The 23,024-nt window shown below is 44.1% G+C and overlaps 1 protein-coding gene across 2 annotated transcripts in view; it reads right to left on the bottom strand.

Annotated features, from left to right (window-relative positions):
* Positions 1–525: 525 nt before the first annotated feature.
* Positions 526–23,024, bottom strand: part of myh11a (myosin, heavy chain 11a, smooth muscle) — a 59,336-nt gene continuing 36,837 nt past the window's right edge. Inside the window, exons 12-42 of one of the 2 annotated variants that reach the window (XM_083655954.1) lie at positions 22,429–22,581; positions 22,026–22,199; positions 19,110–19,283; positions 16,339–16,453; positions 15,710–15,903; positions 15,223–15,344; positions 14,703–14,772; positions 14,442–14,602; positions 13,672–13,780; positions 13,342–13,473; positions 12,980–13,186; positions 12,668–12,805; positions 12,427–12,550; positions 12,011–12,182; positions 11,566–11,778; positions 10,760–10,904; positions 10,192–10,398; positions 9,977–10,081; positions 9,681–9,833; positions 9,139–9,387; positions 8,628–8,840; positions 7,222–7,434; positions 6,928–7,089; positions 6,282–6,410; positions 6,107–6,195; positions 5,867–5,990; positions 4,288–4,496; positions 3,467–3,575; positions 3,036–3,208; positions 2,562–2,594; positions 1,543–1,668 (exon numbers count right to left, since the gene is read on the bottom strand). In XM_083655954.1, coding sequence (XP_083512080.1) covers positions 2,570–2,594; positions 3,036–3,208; positions 3,467–3,575; positions 4,288–4,496; positions 5,867–5,990; positions 6,107–6,195; positions 6,282–6,410; positions 6,928–7,089; positions 7,222–7,434; positions 8,628–8,840; positions 9,139–9,387; positions 9,681–9,833; positions 9,977–10,081; positions 10,192–10,398; positions 10,760–10,904; positions 11,566–11,778; positions 12,011–12,182; positions 12,427–12,550; positions 12,668–12,805; positions 12,980–13,186; positions 13,342–13,473; positions 13,672–13,780; positions 14,442–14,602; positions 14,703–14,772; positions 15,223–15,344; positions 15,710–15,903; positions 16,339–16,453; positions 19,110–19,283; positions 22,026–22,199; positions 22,429–22,581 — 4,563 coding nt within the window. In that variant the 3' untranslated portion in view covers positions 1,543–1,668; positions 2,562–2,569. Of the gene's footprint in view, positions 1,669–2,561; positions 2,595–3,035; positions 3,209–3,466; positions 3,576–4,287; positions 4,497–5,866; positions 5,991–6,106; positions 6,196–6,281; positions 6,411–6,927; positions 7,090–7,221; positions 7,435–8,627; positions 8,841–9,138; positions 9,388–9,680; positions 9,834–9,976; positions 10,082–10,191; positions 10,399–10,759; positions 10,905–11,565; positions 11,779–12,010; positions 12,183–12,426; positions 12,551–12,667; positions 12,806–12,979; positions 13,187–13,341; positions 13,474–13,671; positions 13,781–14,441; positions 14,603–14,702; positions 14,773–15,222; positions 15,345–15,709; positions 15,904–16,338; positions 16,454–19,109; positions 19,284–22,025; positions 22,200–22,428; positions 22,582–23,024 lie in introns of both variants that reach the window. The other variant, XM_083655953.1, reaches the window with a different exon arrangement.

Below are 23,024 nucleotides of genomic sequence, written 5' to 3'. Positions count from 1 at the left end.
CATTTAGTATGAGATTAGATGTTATGAATGGGGAATTATCTTGAGAACGATTAACATTTATATATTTTTCTGCTTAACCTCAAGTTCTCACCACTGCCCTCCAGTGGCTCCATAAGCAGACCTTCCAGTATGAATCTAAATATCAGCTAACAGCAGTTACCAGAGTATCCTGCAATTTTCTTCGAAGCAGTCGTGGGTAGGATTTAAGTGGCAGATTATACATTTGAAAAGAATTGAGGACCTGCTTCTCTTTCCTGCTGCACTTCTCATGAGCTACTGTACTTGTAACCCATGACCACTGTGTATTCAGGTGTGGTATGCAACACCTCTGCAACTACTTCTGTGTTTGGACTTAAAACTGTATGTGCCTGAGGTACTGTACCTATCTTTTATTCTTTTGGTTGGCAGTCAATTTTGTATTGAACTTAGCAGATAAAAAAATAATGTTATGTTTCTATAAATTGTGAACAAACATTAAAAGGGATAAAAAAAAAAAACATCACTTTTTTCAGTCTTTTATTTATTGTGCAGGTGGTTCAACAATTAATAATATGGTAGATACAAATGGTGTTATGTAAACATCAATTGATTACATACAAAAGTAGAACGAGAGAATACACTTGTTTAGGGTGACCAGGGTCTTTTTAAACAAATGTAAATCTGGACATGGAAACAATAGAAAATGGATGTGCCTTGGGAGTGCTGCACAGTACCACATACTGGCATATAGCTTGTGATTACTTGTAAGAAAAACCCTAAACCCCATCCAACCACGCATTTCAGTCATTACTGCATTTGAGTATAGGTAATTCAAGAAATCTGGTCACAAGAAAGGTGCAAATAATATAAAAATGGTGACTTAAAAAAGTTGCAGCTAAATATATTGTATTTTTCTCATTGCTGTCTTAATTTGACAGGTTTATAAATATTATTAATCATAAACACTGTATGGTGGTTTTCACTGTCTGAACCAATGACAAAAGTGAGCAGTTGCTCCACACTTGATGCTGCAACTCTTCAATGTGTATTAATTAGTATTTTAAAAGCCTTATATTTGGACTACACACATTTGTAGCTGAGTACACTCGATAATGGTACAAACAGCAGCACTGACTGGAAGCAGTTTGGGTGTAGAAACCTCTTTCTATGAATCCAATCTGATAAACCACGTCAATGCTGTTCTGAAACGCTAACAGCAGTCACAGGCGATAGGACGAGAGTCACTGATGATAGAAAAGAAATAGATCTATAGATTTACATAACGTCTCTGCTTTAAATGTTCTAAAGTGACTTATTGTGGAGATACCTGACTTTGCTGACAGTGGTAGAAGGCATATAATTAGATGCACCTATTTGTGGGTACAAAACCTTTCACAGGGAAGTATCGGCCATTCAGTGCAGTAAAAAAAAAGAACAGCAAATCACACCAAACAAAACAGCACCAAAACAGCGGACCTAGTTGATATCGATGTGTCAAGGAAAAGGTGCTCTGAAACGGACGATAGATCGGTACACTACTGCAATTGTTACTCCGTGGCCTTGGTTCCGTTGAAGTCGCCCTGCGCGTCCGCCTCCTCCTCTGAGGCATCATCGACCACCCCCCTCCGGCCGCCGCCCCCTCCTCCCATACGCCGAGGTGTGCTGCTGAAGGAGGGCTCATTCCCACGCCTGAAATGCCACAGAGACAAACAGGACGCAGAGGCACAAATACAAACACAAAAAACATATGGCCACAGTGAGAACAGTGGTTTCAAAACGAGATTTATTTTATAATGTTCATGAGATGACTGACAATGAGAGAAGCTCCTTCTCATCTCAGAAGCACTACTTTTTCTTATGCCGAAACCCTGCTTTCGTGGTTGGATTAACAAAGTTTCTCCCTCCATGGCTCCCCCATATATAGGGGCTTCACGCCTATATATAGGGGCTTCACGCCTATATATAGGGGCTTCACGCCTATATACAGGGGCTCCGCCCCTAGCCGCGGAGGGAGAAACTTATTGTTACCCCAACCCTGAAAGCAGGGTTTTCGGCATGAGAAAAAGTTGTGGTTCTAAAATGAGGAGAAGGAGCTTCTCTCATTGAGAGTAATCTCACACCTATCATTCATAAAACCACGGTTATATTCATAACCTTAAGTTTATGAGTCGGTGAAGTTTTGCTTGAAAACCACTCAAGTGATTCACACGACTCATGACAATCTGTGAAATACAGGATGTAGAGGTTGTGCTATTGTTACAGGTTAAGCACGGCGGTTATCCTTCTAACTCATTTGACTCCTGGCCCAGGAAAATGAGTTTGGTTTATGGCAACTAAACCAAGCACAGAGAAAAATATGGTCACCAGTTGGAAATTGCTGTAATCATAATGTAAGCACATTTGTGCAGCTTTTCCTCTCTACCTAACGTTTTTTTCCCCAAACAAATTCACTGGCAGTGGATGAACCATATTTCCCTCTGTTAGGCTTAGAGAAATGAGAGAATCAAGACAGTGCATGAGGGATTGAAAAGTCATGGCAGGTTGTTAAGCGATGGAGATGGGGTAACTAGACGCAGAGGTACCTGCTGTGTTACTCCTTGGGTTCAGGGTTGCCTCTGTAATAGAGATGGACATGGTTGTTTTCGCTTGTGCTCAGAATGCCTGGTTACAGTAAATGAACTGTAAACTACATCACCGCATGCTTCAGTTTGCTTACAAACATGAAGAGTGCTACAGTGGATGCTGCTCTTTAACACTCCTAGGTGAGGTGAGCACAGTGATCCCAACAATTTGCTTTGTGTGAAAAGATGTGTCCATGGTAAAATATCCATATTTAACACATGCACATATGTACCTAGATAACACACAATATAGCCAATGCTTTGTAACATATAGTGAATATCAATATTTATTATTGCACTATTTTTCTAAAGATGGCATATTAAGTGTTTGTGCCCTTTTGTCTTTCACTGGAATAAAAAACACACTCCACTAGCCTGAGATAATAGATTGATTGATGAGGAGGGAGAGAGAGATGCTTTGAGCCGTTGTTTTACCTGAGTTTGCTCTTGAGCGTGTTGACCTCGCGGCTCATGGCGTCGTTGGCCTCGGTGGCTTCATCCAGCTCCCGCTGCAGCTTCCTGCGGGCGGCTGTGGCGCGTTGGGACTCTTCCTCCGATTCCTCCAGCTGCCGCTTCAGCTGCTTCATGCGAGCGGTGGACTTGTCCGCCTAAGGACAGTGGGAATATACATGTATAGTAATCTCAATGTTTCATGTATTTTGTACCATGACGGCATCATGCGGGCCATTAAAATAGTCTTAATTAAAATCATTACTATTGTCTACTTCTGTATCACGTCCGTTTACCATTAAAATACATATAAATATATATATAAAATGTAATAGTGTGTTGTACATACATACTGTATAAGCTCATGCATGTGTATGTTATGTTTGTTGGTGGGTGGGTGAGTTTACTGAACATACCTGGTCCTTGTACTGCTCTGCTTGTTTCCTCTCGTCTTCCACCTGCATCATCACGTCCTTTAGCTTCTTGTCCTTTTGACGCATGCCCTTGGCGCTTGCCTGCTTCTCCCTGAATGAAGACAGGCAAAGAGTTCAATGTGGGATTAGTATTAGGCCACAGCTATGCCGTTTTACGTGCGATCGGGCTGAAACTTTCAGGAAGTGTAAAGAGCATGGGTAACCTGACAGACAGATATTTTAATTAGGTAATTGCCCTAATTACCTAATGATGATGTGATGTCATAAGTGATGTCATCAGCAACGATGTCATCAGCAATGATGTCATCAGTGATGTCATCCTTCCTGGCTCAGGCTATAAGTTCAGTCATCAGTGATGATGTCTTATGTGATGATGTCATCAGTAATGTCATCCATGATTATGTCATCAGTGATGTCATAGTGCTGCATATGTGACGCGCAGTGGGCAAGCTGCGTATACGAGCTGCAGGGCGGGTGAGACCGTGCAGCGGCCGAGCCTAGGAGTCGAGCACACGTAGCGCGCGAGATGCCTAATTAATGTATAATATCAAATAGTGGAAATTGGATACAAGCACTATCTATAATAAACTATTATCTTAACTGAGCTATGAATATTTATGTATATCTATGGATTTCTTTGTATTGGTTTCAATAATATAGTCATTACTAGAGTCTATATAGCATCACATCTTGCCATCACAGTCAATTGCCGTGCGGAAGCCCGCCTTATTATAGTAGTGAGATATGACAAATGTCTATTTGAAAAACACTGGATTTGTTCTGAATGTTTCCATGGCCCTGACCTGTTCTCCTGCTCCAGCTGCTCCTCCAGCTGTGCCACCTTGGCCTCCAGGGCGGCGATGGAGGACTTGAACTTGGACTTGACCTGGTTCTCCATCTCTTGCAGCTTGGCCTTCAAGTCCTTGTTCTGGCGCTCCATCTGCTGCCGGGCACTCTCGTTCTTCTGGGAGGTGCTGCGCTCCGTCTGCAGCTCAATGTTCAGCTGGTCCACCTGCAGAGGGGAAGGGGGGGGGGGCAAAGGGAGGTGTGAGGGTAGATGTCAATATTCAGTCAGTTATGTTTTGCACTTGTGCTTTGGATGATCTTCGCGTGCCAATGAACTTCTTGAATTGAAGGTAATGTATACGCATTCGTGTTCAATAATTGCTGTTGCTTTAAAGGTGCAGATAAGTCAAACACTGATCAATATTCTCGTTGAGACCTTTGCACTTTGTCAAGTAAAATCAAATTTATTTATATACTGTAACTTAATTGCAGTTACAGTCTCAATAGTGGGGCTCAAAACAGCACCTATAGGTCGCTTCCGGAAAGAAGCGCCAAAATTGGCACAAATACTCCTTGTGGACTGTTATTTTGATAAAAGTAACTGGCCACGCAGAAATTTAATTTTTTTCCAAGATGGCCGCCATTTCCAGCCTGAAAACACTATTTTGTGTGCAACTTTGGGTAGAATTTTCCAATATGAATGATCTTGTTATCAAACCATACATTTATGACCACAGAGAAGCCAGATTTATTCCATGAAAATTTCAAAATGGCTGCCATTTTAAAGATGGCTGCCATTTCAGCCATTTTTACCATAGGATTTCACTGTCCAGGGAGATTTTGATGATTCTGGTGTCAAATGACAGGTTTTTAACTATGGAAATTTCAAAATTATACATCAGAAATGATTTGTATATCTCCTTTTGCCATTTACTCTGCATATATTTTCAAAGTAATGTGAAAATATGCATAAACAACAGTATTTTAGAGATTTAGTATTTTAGAGTAAATGGTAAAAGGAGATATACAAATGATTTCTGATGTATAATTTTGAAATTTCCATAGTTAAAAACCTGTCATTTGACACCAGAATCATCAAAATCGCCCTGGACAGTGAAATCCTATGGTAAAAATAGCTGAAATGGCAGCCATCTTTGAAATGGCAGCCATTTAGAAATTTACATGGAACAAATCTGGCTTCTCTGTGGTCATAAATGTATGGTTTGATAACAAGATCATTCATATTGGACAATTCTACCCAAAGTTGCCCCCAAAATAGTGTTTTTGGGGCGGGAAATGGCGGCCATCTTGGAAAGATCGAGATTTCTGCGTGGCCAGTTACTTTTATCAAAATAACAATCCACAAGGAGTATTTGTGCAAATTTTGGCGCTTCTTTCCGGAAGCGACCTATTTTACATTGAAAGTGCTTTTTTTGAGCCCCACTACAAAGGGCTTCTCAACGACGCCCATATTTTGCAGAAACAAATGAATCCCCCCCCCCCCCCCCACACACACACACACACACACACACACACACTCTTGGTAGACTTTGTGAAACCTGACAGCTCTCAAGCAGCTGCTCCAGTCTCATTTACCTGCTGTGTGCTCTTCCTCAGCCTGTCGTTCACAATCTCCATGTTGCTCTGCTCCTCCTCCAGCTCCTCCTCTAGCTGGGAGATCTTAGCCTCCAGACGACGCTTCTCATCTGCCAAGGCCAACCTGCACACAAGCCACAGTCCCAATCAAACACACTCATCGTTTGTCCTCTGCATTAATTTCACTGTGGAGGCAATGCAGTGACGACTGCACTATGCAGAGTGAACATCTACACCCACTTTCCAGAGGAATTGCTGGCCAGTTCATCAGACAGCTCGTCTCTTTCGGCCTCTGCCTGCTTCCGCCCCCTCTCAGCGGCAGCCAGTTCCTAAGAACAGATTAGATTTGTTATCTCAGGCTTGTACTTTCAAATAGTCTGCCTTTTCTTTCTTTTGACAGTGATCAAACAGTTACCTCCTGTAGCTGCATGAGCTCAGCCTCCAGACTCTTGGCCTTCCTCTCACTCTCCTTTGCAGTAGACAGCACCTCCTCCCTGGCAGCGCGGGCATCTTCCATCTCCCTCTGGTAGTCCTTCATCTGGGCCTGGTGAGAGAGAGAGAGAGAGAGAGAGAGAGAGAGAGAGAGAGAGAGAGAGAGAGAGAGAGAGAGAGAGAGAGAGAGAGAGAGAGAGAGAGAGAGAGAGAGAGAGAGAGAGAGAGAGAGAGAGAGAGAGAGAGAGAGAGAGAGAGAGAGAGAGAGAGAGAGAGAGAGAGAGAGAGAGAGAGAGAGAGAGAAGCAGAGAATCACAATCAAATTTATTTTTACTTATGACAGAAACTTGACCTGATCGATAGAGCAGTATGTCATTCCATGAACATGAAAAAGAACAACATTCAAAAGTAAAGATGTTCATCTAAAACTAACTACAATACAAATAGAGAAAAAGTTAGACTGTACAATATTTAGCTGAATAAAATAGTAAAGGCACATGATCAAATTAGTCATAAGGAATCTACAATTCAGCATAAGGTGAACTGAATACCAAAGTATTCTTTTGTTTTTTAGTGTTACCTTTGTGCTGCAACTGCCACTGTATTCCTACCAGTTCAGTCCCTCTCACCTGGAGCTTGCGGAGCTGCTTGATGGCTTCATCTCGTCCCTTATTGGCCGTCTCGATCTGTCCCTCGAGATCTTTCATGTCTGTCTCCAACTTCTTCTTGGATGCTGCCGCTAAGGTCCTCTGCTTACGTTCATCCTCCAACTCGGTCTCCAACTCGCGGACCTGCAGTTAATGTGCACATTCTATTCGATTCTCGATACAGCCGTTGAAACATTCTGCAATTGACGAATCGGATCATATACTTCTGTAAAGAAGACAATATTTTTTTAGCATGTGAAAAAGTGAATTATCTACCTGCTTGACGAGCTGTCTCTTCTTCTCCTCTCCCATCTCGTCGCGGCCCAGCAGGTCCCTCTCGAACTGAGCCTTGAGCGCCTGCATGTTGACCTCCAGGCGCAGCTTGGCATCCTCAGCTGCCTGCAGCTCGTCCTCCAGCTCCTCCAGCTGGGTCTTCATCTCCTCCACCTGCGCATCCAGGCCTCGTTTGGACTTCTCCAGCTCATGGACCTGGGAGTGGGCAAGGTGAAGATGACTGCTGCTCTGAAGGTGGTTAATGACATTTCTGTTGCACTTGACAAGAAGCAACATTGTGCTTCACTTTTTATTGATCTGTCTAAAGCCTTCAACACAGTTGACCATGATATTTTAAAAGTTAGACTTCTTAACCCGCGACTCTCGGTCTATGCTCTGATATTGTATCTGTCCACAAGGGGGTGCCAAGGCTCGACAAGGCTCTGTATTATGTCCACTTTTATTCATTATTTATATAAATAATCTGGGTCAAAATGGGTCAGATGGTAATTTTCATTTTGATGCTGATGACACAGTTATATACTGCTGTGCGTCAACTCTTGTACAGGCCATTGAACACCTCCAAAATGCTTTTATTGTTGTCCAACACACCTTAGTTCAGCTGAAACTTGTTTTAAATGCAGGTAAGACCAAATTAATGCTGTTCACTAACTCCAGAAACAGACCAGAAAAAAACAGACAAAATATTCATGTTTCAATGTTTCCCTAACATGCAAATGTTTTTAAATTACCTGGCTTGTTCTTTTTGCTGTAATTTTGTATTATGTGCTCTCTGTCTGTAATTATGTGTTTTTGATGCTGCTGCCTGTCTTGGCCAGGACTCCCTTGAAAAAGAGATTCTTAATCTCAATTGGACTTTCCTGGTTAAATAAAGGTTAAATAAAATCAAATAAAAACTGGATGACGTCCCCCCCCCAAGATTTATTTTTGGCATTTTAATGCTTTATTTGACAGATAGTCAGAGAGAGACAGGAAGGCATGGGAGAGAGAGAGAGGGGAGGACATGCAGCAAATGACTGCAGACTGGATTCTAACCTGGGTCGCTGTGATAAGGACTGAGCCTTTATGGTACGCGGGACGCCCCGATGGTTACTAGTTTAACCAGGGGTGGAATCACTCAAACCAAACTTGCCATCCTGGACACATTTTAAAGATCAAGATGTGGTTTTCACCTTTTCCTCAGGATGTGCGGTGTTGAGGCTAAGATGAAGAGAGGTCCAGAGCTGAGGTATATTCATGAATTTGGGTGCTATGTTTTAATAAGAAATAAATAAATAAATCAAGGCCATCCATTTAATTAGTTTACATTTTCTCAATGCCACAAACGTTCAAGGCTTTTGAAGGCCTAGAAATCCTGTGTCTATAATACTTTCATTGGAATCACTCACATTCTTTCCCACATCATCCTTGGAGCTGACAAGGTCTTCCATCTCCATCCTCAGTGCCTTGTTGGCTCTCTCCAGCTCCTCCCTGGAATCCTGGGCCTCCTCTAACGCCCTCGCCAGGGACAGAGCCTTGGTCTCTTTCTCTCTGGCCTCGGCCTCGGCGCGGTCTCTTTCTTCTGCGTATTTACTGGAGATACTCTTCTCCTCTGCCAGCATCTGTACGAAAGACAAGATAGAGGACCATGGATCAATGATTTATGTTAGAATTAAGGAGTTCTGTTCCAATGTTTTGGGGTAATAATTATTACCTCAACTTCATCAATTAACATCTCTAAAATCCGAAAACAGGACTAAAATGTTACGTAAAGGATCCAGTATGTAGAAGTGTTAGCACAATTAAGGAACTTAGTTTTAGGCATTATTGATTAAAACCTACCGTAATTTGTTTTAATGTTGGGACAAAAATAATTTTGCAAGCGCAAAGTGTTTTCCCGATGTCCCTGATTCAACTAACCTGGTCAAACTTCTTCTGCTTCTTCTCCAGGTTTGACACATTCTGCCTCTGGTTATCCAGGTCCATCAGTATGTCCTCCAGCTCCTGCTGCAGCCGGTTCTTGGTCTTCTCCAGCTTGTCATAGGCAGAGGCCTTCTCCTCAAACTGGGTGTTGGCTGCCTCCAAATCCCTTTGCAGACGTTTCTTGCCCTCTTCCAGCAGCTCAATGTTGCCTGACATTTCCTCCAGCTTCTTCTTGGAATCCGACAGCTGTGGACAGAGAGAGGGACTTTGTTTACACCCTGACTGTGAAAAACAATGAAAGAAGGGATCTGGCCCTTGAGCTCAAGTAAATCTGCCTCAAATGTGATACAACCTTTCATGTTCGAAGGTCCATGTACTTGAGACCTCCTACTGCCATCTCTCAAAACCAAAAACAAACAAACAAAAACAAATAGAAATCTCTCTATTTTCTTATTCATTTCCCTCAGCATATTGTATTTAATATTCCACTATCTTCTAGAAGACCCCTGAGCTCAGTGACCCCAGCTGTAACTTCTGACCTGGATGTTGAGGGTGGAGACGTGTCTCTCCACGTTCCTCTTGGCCTCCATCTCCTCCTCCAGCTGCTCCTGCAGGCTGTTCTTGTCATCCTCCGCCTGCCGCAGCTTGGCGGAGAACTGCAGCTTCTGACGTGCCTCCTCAGCCAGCAGCTCCTATAGCAGCACGCCAAGGTCAAAGTTCAATATTTTAATTCCATCCTGCTGTCAGAGGGCACTATAGCACGTCACAATAAAGAGTCACAGGAAACGTTACATTTGGATTAAGTGGGATTATGATGTGCGTTTCTTTCTGTTACCTGTGTGTCTTGGACTTGGGCGGTGAGACTAGAGATGTCTTTGCTCAGTTTGTTGTTCTTGCCCTCTGCTTCATTCAGCAGGTTAGTCACACTCTCCAGTTCAATCTGCAAGATGAGGGTTGGGGGAAAATGCATGGGCATTCATTTTTGTAGTAAAAAAAAAAAAGCATAATCTTTGCTTGCATGGACTGATATAACTGCTGATAGTCATTTACTGTGATCTTGCAGCAGCGCTCTCCCAGCTCCGCCTTCTGCTTCTCGCTGTCATTGAAGCGTGTCGTCACGTCGGTCAGCTGACCTTCCAGCTTCTTCTTCTTGTGCTCCACGTCTTGCTTGCCCTGGGTCAGCGAGCGCACCTCCACTGTCAGCTCTGACGTCTCCTTCTCCAGGGCTTGTTTAGCCTTCTCCAGGTTTGACTTCACCTGAGGGGAAGAGAGAAAGTAGCCATCAATATCCTAAGACATTTTACATGGATATTATCCCACAGACACTATCCCCCCCCCCCCCCCCCCCCACTCCCCAATTATAAGTCACTTTAAAGGACTTTTACTTTGCGCTGCATACTACCACTAAGTCAAATTCCTCCTTTCTAATATGATTACTCACCATGGCTATGCAAATTAATCTTGATCTTGAAGGACAAAATACTGTGCAATACAAAGTTAAGCCCAGGGTTAACTTTAAAGCTAAAGATTTAAAGCCTAACAATTTGTTTGAAATGTGTCTTTCAGATGCAAGAAACAATATGAAAATAATAACAAATATGAAATGATGGATGCCTACTCGTTTGGACTGCTCCAGCTGCTCAGTGAGCTCCTCCACAGCCTGGGTTTGTTTCTGTCTCATCTCCTGGACCTGGGCCTCATGGATCCGGTTTTCATCGTCCATGGCTCTCTTCAGCAGCGTCACTTCCTGCTCTCGTTTGGCTCTGCAGGAAGAAAGGATGGCTTATGCAGGTTTTTACTGGACAAATATAAAAAGGGCTCTTATTTTTTAACCTAACACCTCTGCAGTAATATGGACATTCTGAGGACACAGGATTTTATTTATTTATTTATTTTTACTATGTGTTAACTTGTAACCTTGAGCAATGCACTTCTTACTATTCGTTACTCATAAAGTTGGCCATGTAGGAATTTTAGATTATTCTACTATTCATTGTAAGTTACTCTGGAAGTGAGCATGCAATGCCGCGGTTTGGTTTATGTCCTTAGTTTGTATGTATAAGTTATTGACAGGTAGAAAATTATGAAATTAGATTTATGTTATGGATTGATAACTTTAAGAAAATGCTTTAATTTTGAAAAGCTTTACCTTTACCCTATAGTTGTAGGGAACTGTGGGGAAATAAAATGGCGTCGCAGGAAGCCAGCACAGCTTTCCAGCCACTGTTATAGTTCTATGCTCTTAACTTGGTAAGCTTAAAATAGACTCAATTCCTTTTGAATCAACTCCTTCATACTGCCACCTAAGTCTGCCTAAGTCTTTATTCATACATGGAAATAATCTTGTTGTTCCCTGCTGTGGCGTCTATCATGGCTACTAAGTAAACTCTATGGAACAAAGCCTTTCAGTCTTGTTTGGCCCACCTCAGCTCCTGCTGGGTAGCAGTGCTGTCCAGTGTGTCCTCCAGCTCAGACTTGAGGGCCTCCAGCTCCTCCCCGAGGTCCCGTTTGGTCTTCTCTGCCTTGTTCCTGGCTGCCCGCTCAGAGTCCAGGTCCTCCTGCAGGTCCGAGATGTGTCCCTCCAGCTCTCTGATCTTCTTCAAAGCGTTGTTCTTCTGGGCTGTCTCGTCTTCTAGCCTGAGGAGGAGAAGAATGGATCGAGAATGACAGTAAGTATGACAGTTGATTGTAGAGAGTTGAGAGTTGATGTTTACGTGTCGGTATACAGGTATACACCTCAGATACTAAAAAATGACCTAGAGCTGATTGGGTTTGTGGATTCAGAAGTAGGAAAGATGAAATCAGTAAATCGGGACGATTTGAGTAAGTAGACAGGAGATAAAACTATAAACAACAAATTAGACTTTACCTGGCCAAAGCATTCTGTAGCTCCTCCTCCTTTTTGGCGAGCTGGGCTTTGAGGTCAGCGATCTGGGCCTGCAGATCAGCTATCTGCTCCTGGAGGTCGTTAGACTCTGCCTCCAACTTACGCTTAGCCTTGTCCAGCTCCTGGCGACCCTTCTCCTCCTTCTTCAAGCGGACTAGAAGAGACAGCAGACAGATACAGACAGATGGCCTAAATATAATGCGAGAAGAATATCAGAGCCAGAAGCAATAACTGATAAAGTGAGGAATGTTTCAAGACAACGTCTGTTTTATAACAAAGCTCCAGATTTTTGTAGACAAAATATACGCCTGATTGTGATATTATTAACAAATGTGCTTAGTTTAACCAGGAGAGTTTTAAGCTTGTTAAATGCATGAACATTCATAAGAGATGATTACCCTCCAGTTCGGTGATCATGGACTCATGTTTGTTCTTGAGCTTGGTCAGGTTCTTAGACTTCTCCTCTTCCTCAGCCAGGTTAGTACTGAAGTCTGCAATCCTCTCCTCCATCAGCTTCCTCTCCTACAAAGTTACCATTGTTGTAGGTCATCCATTGATGATCATATACACCAGCTTTAGTCAGTGGCCAATCATAATAAAGTCCCTCTGATATATGCTGTATGCCCACGCTTACAGTACCTTCAGCAGCTTGTTGTTCTGGTCCTCCATCACCAGGACGTCGTCCTCCAGCTTTTTGATCTTGCCGTCACAGGCAACCCTCTCCAGCTGCAGCTTTTGACGGGCATCTTCCTCCTCTTCCAAATGTTCCTCCAAATCCTACAGGAAGAAGAGGATAACGCTGTTTCCTACTGCTATTTCATCAGATCATACATAACAGAGAATGAGCAGAAATAAACATTTTATATTCAACCTTGCAATTGCAGTTCCTCTCAAACTGAGTTTTATGTGTATTTTGGACATCTACAACCAACAAGAAACAGATAGCTAGACCTGCATCTGCTGCTGCATCTTCTTCTTGTCCACCAGCAGTGCCTGAGCACGGTCTTCCTCTTCCTCCAGCCTCGCCTCCATCTCATGCAGGATCTCCTCCAACTCCTGCTTCTTAGCCCCCAGACGAACCCTCATCTCCTCTGCCTCGGCGTACAGCTCTGTCTCTGCCTGAAGCTGCTCCTGCAGGGCATTTTTTTCTTCCAGAACCTGCAGCAGACAGACAGGTAAAGATGTAGCTTAGCTTCAGTAGATCAAGTCCTACTGCATTTGGGAATATGAAATGAGCACCCCAAAATAGCCCCAGATGACATCGGGGGAAAGAAAAAAACAAAGAAATTTGAAGAGCAGACTTGATCCTTTACCGTTGTGTGTTTCAATGTGATCTCCTTCAGTTCAGATTGAAACTTTACGGCAACATCTTTGGCTTGCTTCAACTCATCGTCCTTCAGACTCATTTCTTCCTCCTGACGGGTCACTTGCAGCAGAGGCTTGACCTGCAGTTCAGGAGGATGGACAATATACAATTTTTACAATGGAGGAAAGGCAACGTGAGGCTAAGTTCATATCTGTCAATGCGATATGGTCATTTGGCTTAATTATATATAATAATTTCTAAGACTACATAAAAAAATCTGAAGACAGCCTAAAATACGAAATTCTATTGTGTTTTCACTTGAAGTGCATTATCTGACCTTGGTGAAGAGCCTCCACCACTGCCAGTTCCTGAGTTTGAGGTAGGCAGCGCAGTTCCTCTGGATCACCTTCATGGCTGTCAGCTGCTGTTGCCTCTTAGCAAACGCCCTTTAAAAACACAACAGTAAAACCACCATCCCCACCCTGTCATGTATGATGTGAATAGAATGCACACATTTCTAATCCAATAGAGAAAGAGTACCGTACGAAAGAGTTGTGAAAGTCTTAGAAAGTATAGTGATCAATCAAAAGGGACCAATGTACTGTCTCAAAGAATATATATTTTGACGTGCTGAGCACTGCTCAGAGAGAGAATGGAGAGAGGGAGAGACTATTTGTGCACAATTGCCATGCGGCCTGTCTGTGCGGGCTGCAGAGCAGCATTGCAGCGTCTGTGTCGGTCAGCCCGGCACGCACACACACACACACACACAAACACACATGCACACACACACACACACACACACACAAACACACACACGCACGGGAGGCAATTCATGGTGATGGCCCGCTGTCGCTGATAGATGTGCGGCGGGGTGTAGCGAGAGAGAGCGAGAGAGAGCGATAAAGAAAGAAAGAAAGAAAGAAAGAAAGAAAGAAAGAAAGAAAGAAAGGGAAATACGTGCTGTGTGTGTAATATCACGACCCCCCTTCCCCCCGGATGGTCTGCAGCAAGACTGTCAGTATTAAACCGGTCCGCGGTGCAAAAAAGGTTGGGGACCCCTGTATTAGAGGGCAGAGTAGGCATGAGGAGGCTGTGTATTCATACTTTCTGGCCAGGAAGCCTCTGGACTGGGACTGGAAGGCGATGATGACCACAGTGATCTTCAGATCTCGCTCCTCCTCCAGCTGGGCTAGCACTCCGGTGCGGAAGAAGATCTTACTCTGTCCAATCCTGTACAGGTTGGTGTCCAGGTCCAGATGCTTGATCTACACAGACAATGTATCAATAAGAAACAGGAGGTGTTGATGTAGGGTACGATTGCCTGCATGTGTATTTGTTTTTTGTGTGTGGAACACATCAGTTTACCATGAGGCAGCAGGCTTGTTTGCCATCCATGAAACCTTTGGGAATAGCATTAGCAGCCAGGATCTCATAACTGTGAAGGAAGAAGAGGAGACAGAGATTTTATTTTTTATTTTTTCGGATTTAGCCTGGTCTTCTCCCCAAATGTAATTGGCCAATTTCTCCTGCTGCCCAGGTCATTGCTCCACCCCCTTTGTCGATATGGGGAGAGACTAGCAGACTAGCACATGCTTCCTCCGATACATGTGAAGTTGCCAGACGCTTCTTTTCACCTGATAGCGAGGAGTTTCACCAGCAGCACATAGTGCATGGGAGGATCACGCTACAGCACCCCCCACCCCGAAAAGGAGCCCCGACCAACCAGAGGAGGCGCTAGTGCAGCGACTAGGATCTGTCCGGCTTCCCACCCGCAGACACGGCCAATTTTGCCTGTATGGACGCCCGACCAAGCCGGAGTATCTTTTTGCACATCATGCACCACTTGCATTTTACAGGCTAATCCATCCCATCAGATCCCACTCACCGCTGTCGGAACTCCTGGAAGACAATTCGGTTGGGGAATCCCTGTCGGCAGATACGGATCCCCTCCAGCACACCGTTACACCTCAGCTGCTCCAGGACCAGATTGGCATCCAGCTTCCCTGCCTGAGGGGAACAGGATCAGTGGGGGGGAAGTATGTTATGCCTTCAGGAATACATCGTAAGACAGTAGCAAATTTTGACACTGCCATGAGGCAACAGGTCAAAGTGCTGGAAGAGTTGTCAATACTGACTGAGAACATGGTATTTCCTCCAGAAACCATCATCATCATCACCGTCATTAAATTAATATACATAAAAATAACCTTTGATAGCCATCCAAAATAATTTTATCAAGTTATTTTATGAATATCAATGTGTCAAACAGACTGCAACTTGAAAGCAATGTTGCCACAAGCGATAATGAAGTGCGAATTGGATTAGACTAAATTGGATCAAGTGGAATCCAGTGTGACGGACAGCTTCTTTACCCTCTTCTCGTGGTTGGGGATGATGCATCTGACAAAGTTGGGCTGGGTGTTGTGCAGAGTGGTCATGAGTTTGGCCAGAGACTCCTTGTACAGCTGTCCCACGGTCCGGAACATTCCCTTCTTGGTCTTGGAGGCACTAGGCATGGAGCTGTCGGACATCTTGGCGATGGTCTCAAGGCCCACCACTCTATCCCCTGGGACACATAACAGAGCATTTACATGAATGGACAAAACAATGTCTTCAGTCATAACAGATTGTTGTGTTGAGTCGAGATGAAAGGTGTGAGTACAACCTATGTGTTTTGCTCAAATTATAACTTTATTATAACAAAATGAGATATCCACAAATATGTAAATTGAACACCTATTTTGCCAAAATTATTACAGTCATGTGTTATGGCAATATATTTCACTATTATTCAATAGGAAATAAAAACTTTAAGTGAGTATCATTGTGCTGAAAACTCTTGGAGTTGTTACATATTACAAGTTTGATACATTTTCCACAACAAAATTATATTCAACTGTTTTTCATCTATTTAACTAAATATTAAGGGTTATTTCACGTACACGTGCAACATTTATTGGTGAGATTGGCAAATGCAAAAGCAGGTGAGCCTATATCTCACCGTCTTTCCACAGGTCTTGCATGAACAGGTTGGAGGAGTTGCTGAGCAGCGATGTGACGTTGTCGTTCAGAGGGTCCATGTTCTTTGTCAGCCAAGCGGTGGCATTGTAGTCCACCTACAGCCAAAACCGCACAGATTAGATTAGAGCATTACTAAAAAAACAACAGCATTACACATTTCTAAAAAGATTCTTCCGGACATTTCAGAGATCCAAGTCATTTTGTTTCTAATCATGCCATTCAAACCAGCCAGTTTGAAAATGCAACAAGGAGATGATACTGAATTAGGCTATTGGGTGATAAGTGCCTCCTATTAACGTTGACGTATATGAATTACTTGTTCACGCATATCAATGAATTAAACGAGCAAACTCACGAACAGCGTTTAGTAGGCTACTCTCACTTTGATCAGCGAGGACAGCCTGACGCGGCGGTGGGAGAGGTGCTCTCCTCTCTCCACTGTCGTGGAGCGTGCATGTTGTCTGATAGGAGCGTGCATGTTGTCTGATAGGAGTGTGCATGTTGTCTGATAGGAGCATGCATGTTGTCTGATAGGAGCGTGAATGTTGTCTGATAGGAGCATGCATGTTGTCTGATAGGAGCGTGCATGTTGTCTGATAGGAGCATGCATGTTGTCTGATAGGAGCGTGCATGTTGTCTGATAGGAGCGTGCATGTTGTCTGATAGGAGCGTGAATGTTGTCTGATAGGAGCATGCATGTTGTCTGATAGGAGCGTGCATGTTGTTGTCTGATAGGAGCGTGCATGTTGTCTGATAGGAGTGTGCATGTTGTCTGATAGGAGCGTGCATGTTGTCTGATAGGAGCGTGCATGTTGTCTGATAGGAGCATGCATGTTGTCTGATAGGAGCGTGAATGTTGTCTGATAGGAGCGTGCATGTTGTCTGATAGGAGCGTGAATGTTGTCTGATAGGAGCATGCATGTTGTCTGATAGGAGCGTGCATGTTGTTGTCTGATAGGAGCGTGCATGTTGTTGTCTGATAGGAGCGTGCATGTTGTTGTCTGATAGGAGCATGCATGTTGTCTGATAGGAGCGTGCATGTTGTCTGATAGGAGCGTGCATGTTGTCTGATAGGAGCGTGAATGTTGTCTGATAGGAGCATGCATGTTGTCTGATAGGAGCATGCATGTTGTCTGATAGGAGTGTGCATGTTGTCTGATAGGAGCGTGCATGTTGTCTGATAAGAGCGTGCATGTTGTCTGATAGGAGTGTGCATGTTGTCTGATAGGAGCGTGCATGTTGTCTGATAAGAGCGTGCATGTTGTCTGATAGGAGTGTGCATGTTGTCTGATAGGAGCGTGCATGTTGTCTGATAGGAGCGTGCATGTTGTCTGATAGGAGTGTGCATGTTGTCTGATAGGAGCATGCATGTTGTCTGATAGGAGCGTGAATGTTGTCTGGTAGGAGCGTGCATGTTGTCTGATAGGAGCGTGAATGTTGTCTGGTAGGAGCGTGCATGTTGTCTGATAGGAGCGTGCATGTTGTCTGATAGGAGCGTGCATGTTGTCTGATAGGAGCATGCATGTTGTCTGGTAGGAGCATGCATGTTGTCTGATAGGAGCATGCATGTTGTCTGGTAGGAGCATGCATGTTGTCTGATAGGAGCATGCATGTTGTCTGGTAGGAGCATGCATGTTGTCTGGTAGGAGCATGCATGTTGTCTGATAGGAGCGTGCATGTTGTCTGATAGGAGCATGCATGTTGTCTGGTAGGAGCGTGCATGTTGTCTGATAGGAGCGTGCATGTTGTCTGATAGGAGCATGCATGTTGTCTGGTAGGAGCGTGCATGTTGTCTGATAGGAGCGTGCATGTTGTCTGATAGGAGCATGCATGTTGTCTGGTAGGAGCATGCATGTTGTCTGATAGGAGCGTGAATGTTGTCTGATAGGAGCGTGAATGTTGTCTGATAGGAGCGTGCATGTTGTCTGATTGGAGCGTGCATGTTGTCTGATAGGAGTGTGCATGTTGTCTGATAGGAGCATGCATGTTGTCTGATAGGAGCATGCATGTTGTCTGATAGGAGCATGCATGTTGTCTGATAGGAGCATGCATGTTGTCTGATAGGAGCGTGCATGTTGTCTGATAGGAGTGTGCATGTTGTCTGATAGGAGCATGCATGTTGTCTGATAGGAGCATGCATGTTGTCTGATAGGAGCGTGCATGTTGTCTGATAGGAGTGTGCATGTTGTCTGATAGGAGCATGCATGTTGTCTGATAGGAGCGTGCATGTTGTCTGATAGGAGCGTGCATGTTGTCTGATAGGAGCGTGCATGTTGTCTGATAGGAGCGTGCATGTTGTCTGATAGGAGTGTGCATGTTGTCTGATAGGAGCATGCATGTTGATAGGAGCGTGCATGTTGTCTGTGTCCCAAGCTTGCCCAGAATGACGTGCGCCTGTTGAATACGGAAAAAATAGGCTATAGGCTCCCACTGCAAAGTTGATCTCTTATTGAGAACATTGGAATAAAGGTCGACTATAGAGCTATAAAGATTAGACTACTACAGGAATAAATGCATTTGAAACATTTATTTAGATCCAGAGCAGAGAATTGTAGCCTATATTCTGTTCCTTTCTACCCACCGCATCCCCCTCGATCCCCCCCCACTCTACTCAGGCAAAACACTGGTCATTTCCTTATGTTTAGAAACAAGGAGCCCCTATGTCTAGAAGGGTAAGACCGGTAAATACCCTATATAGCCTGATTTACCGGCCATGTTCCAGACTTCATGTGTGGAAATGGCTATACTCACCTTCCCAGCATAGTGAAGCACAGAAAACTCAGTCTTGTCTTTGAGCTGTTTAGGCTTGGCAAATTTGACATGGTTGACATGGTTGTTCATGAGTTTGTCCACAAAGGACACATCTGTGGCTTTGGGGAACCAACACTCCTCATCCAGCAGGGCCAGGATGCCTGGAGGGTCTTTCTGCAGAAAATATGGAGTTATTACCAAGTGAGACTGTGTTACTGAGTGCATGACAGTGTTATTACCAAGTGAGACTGTGTTACTGAGTGCATGACAGTGCTGATCTCAGTATTTACCTCATAATAACACAGCACACATTGTATTATATTACCGTAAATTCCGGACTATAAGGCGCACCGGTATATAAGCCGCGGGACCAAAATTGACTATTTTTTTCTTATATAAGCCGCACCGGTCTATAAGCCGCGGGTGTTTTGATGTTTAATTACCATATGAAAGGGTTCGTGCACAGAGAGGAATGTCGGGAAAGAGATGGCTGTTTGGGGAAGCTCCCATTTATTAACATTTCAACAAAACAAAACAAAGTCAGGTCACTAATCCCCAGACAAAATCACACAACAATAGGCTATATGTGCAGCAAACGGCTGTAACCAGAGAAGTCAAGTCACTAATCCTCATCTTCCTCTTCTTCCTGCGTACTGAAACCACCAAAGTCCTCATCTTCAGTGTCGGAAACTAACAGGTTCAGGGTGGCTTCGTCAACCACTCTCCTCTCTCCTTCATTGTCACTCAAAACCAACGAACTCCTCTTCGTCACTGTCGGCATCGAACAGCCTCTGAAGCCTCTGACGGCCCTCAGCGCCAGCTGTGGCGGCGTCATCCTCTTCATCCCGCAGCAGTCCAGCGTTTTGGAACCCGTTGGTGATTGTGGATGTTTTCACACTCCTATAATATTCCGTGATCTTCCTTTGTGTGAATTCGCCGAAGTTTGTGATTTTCTCCTGGTAGTCGGGAGGGAGTTGTTCAGTAGTTCTCGCCCGGACGGACAGTCCCTTTCGTCTCATGAATCGGAAGCACCAAGATGGGCCACCTATGAAATGTTCAATTTTCATTTCGGTGGCGACTGTTTTGGCCTTCAGTCGGATCTGCACCGTGGAAACGCCTCGGCCGTCTGCTCTCTGGGTCAACACCCAATCTTCAAGGGAATCTTCAAGTTCGGGCCATCTGCTTTTATGACCTCTGAAGGACTTTTTGGTCTTCTTGCACTGAGACAGTTCCTCCTGCTGCACCGTCCAACGCCTCACCATTGACTCATCGATGCCCAGGTTACGCGCGGCTGCTCTGTTTCCCTCTTTTAATGCGAGATTGACTGCTTTCAACTTGAAAGCTGCGTCGTGTGAATTTCTGCGTACCTTCCCCATGGTAAGTGAGAGTGTTGCTTCTACTGCTCGTCTTGTTGTGAATATTCCTTGATCTTCCTTTGTGTGAATTCGCCGAAGTTTGTGATTTTCTCCTGGTAGTCGGGGGAGGGAGTTGTTGGCCGAGTGGCCGTTTGCTTACCGTAATTACCATATGTAAGTGGTCACGCACAGAGGGGATTGTCGGGAAAGAGATGGCTGTTTGAGGAAGCTCCCATTTACCGTATTACCGTAACATTTCAACAAAACAACATAACACAACACCACCGTTGTTTATTTTTACAGTGCACACAGTGTCCGCGGTGTGGTGAAAAGAGGGCAAGAGAGGAAATTAAAACAGAAGTGGATTTATAGTTAGAAAGAGTGCTAAAAAAGAGAGATTTTATTTGTATTTTTTTTTTTTTTCTGAAAAAATCCATAGATAAGCCGCACCGTTATATAAGCCGCAGGGGCCAAAAAACGGGAAAAAAGCCGCGGCTTATAGTCCGGAATTTACGGTACACTAATCTGTGCTGGGGCAAAGAGAGACTATGTGGGCTAAGCAGTAGGCTACATTACATTTACATTACATTTCGTCATTTGGCAGACGCTTTTATCCAAAGCGACTTACAATAACACACTTTTTGTCAGCAATAGAGCAATCAACTATGGAGCACAGTCTATGACAACTACAAATCCTGAAGGAACAGTGGTACAAGTTTTAGATTAGGATTTTTTTTTTTTTTTTTTTTTATAAAGAGAGAGAAAGAAGAGAGAGAAAGAAGCAGTAGGCTAGCTCGTAGCTCCGTTTGTGAAGCCAATGCGGAAGTAACCTAAACCTGCATTTCGAATGGCCTGCAGGGGGACTCTACTGGCTGCAAAAGAAGTCCAATTACATGGAAGTGAATGGGGAAATAACCATATTTCTAACTTGATTTATGGCCCCAGTAAACACTTTCCTAATGAGTTTATGGTCTCAATCACCAGTTTCAAGTCATCTTCAATACAGCATCATGTCAACGTGATGAAGGCCTGTGTACTGCAATGCATTGGTGTGTTTTTCATCTTTGCTACGCAATAGCAATACAATAAAGGCGTTTTAATTTTTCCATCACAAGTGCCTTGGTCGCCATCTTTTTCCATCAACTGTATCACCCCTGTGCCAAAGAGCACCTTGCTGGTTTTGACCCATCATTCATCCTTCAAAAGATGCACTCCGGACAACTGTTGCTAAAAATCTATCCTGAAAGAATGGAAGTCCCCCTCTCCGCCTTCTTTCCAACTGTGGTTGACGAACATGATCTTGGTCATAAGGATGGAGAGGCTCAGATCCCTGAGAACCAACTCACTTAATACGTTTCTAACTATTTGGGACTCGCACTGCAGCTCTTCTCGTCCCAGTTTACTTCTGGCTCCAAATAACTAAGATGGTGATGGTGAAAATGACAAACTCAATGCTTCAAAACGGGAGTCCAAAAAGCAATGGGTCACGTCACAGTAGCTAGTGAATACAGCTACATTTGAATGAGCTGTGGTGTTTTCCCTGTGTCTCATTCCCACTCACCACCCTCTCGATGAGCTCGATGCAGGGCTGCAGGTCCAGACCGAAGTCAATGAAGTTCCACTCGATGCCCTCCCTCTGGTACTCCTCCTGCTCCAGGATGAACATGGTGTGGTTGAAGAGCTGCTGCAGCCTCTCATTGGTGTAGTTGATGCACAGCTGCTCAAAGGAGTTGTCCTGGGATAGTGGGAGGCAAGAGGAACAACCAAAATTCAGAATTGAAGACAAAATGATGATGCGTACGATACATATTCACCTCATGTGGAAGAAAATCTCACAACAAAATATCGATTTGCAATCAGTCTGTATTATTTCACGCTACACAAAGCATTACATTGTTTACCCCCAGAAAGTCAGACATGACAGCTTAGTGGTTTCTGATTCATCTGTGAACAACACTCCTCACCTCAAAGATCTCAAAGCCGGCAATGTCTAGGATTCCCAGGAAGGAGGCTCCCTGGCGTTTGGTCTTGTCGAGGGCCTTGTTGACCCGGCCCAGGAGCCAGCGGAAGAGACGCTCAAACATGGCCTTGGCCAAGGCTTCAGTAGCAAAGTCAGCCTAACACACACACACACACACACACACACACACACACACACACACACACACACACACACACACACACACACACACACACACACACACACACACACACACACACACACACACACACACACACACACACACACACACTTGATGTGAGCTTAAAGTAATGAGGGTGATCTAAATACAGCTGGATTAAAGGTAGGAAAAGCGTTCATTAGATACAATATATATTTTCATATTCATATGGTTTGGCACAGTGCCCCAACTTAATGGGACCCTACGTCGAAAGATTATTCTCACTTATTTTGTACATAAATCTCACACATATCTAAAAAAAAAAATGAGCTTGACACTATTGACAGTGATGTTATTTGTGCATGAATGACATCACATCGCATATAAACCCTGCAGCACACTACGTCCTGCACGCCCCGCCCCACCCACTCCTCTCTCTA

This window comes from Poromitra crassiceps, assembly GCF_964638095.1.
Source record: "Poromitra crassiceps genome assembly, chromosome: 19".
Classification (NCBI taxonomy): Eukaryota; Metazoa; Chordata; class Actinopteri; order Beryciformes; family Melamphaidae; genus Poromitra; species Poromitra crassiceps.
The sequence above is the reverse complement of the archived record's forward strand: the minus strand, read 5'-3'. Positions and strand labels throughout refer to the sequence as shown.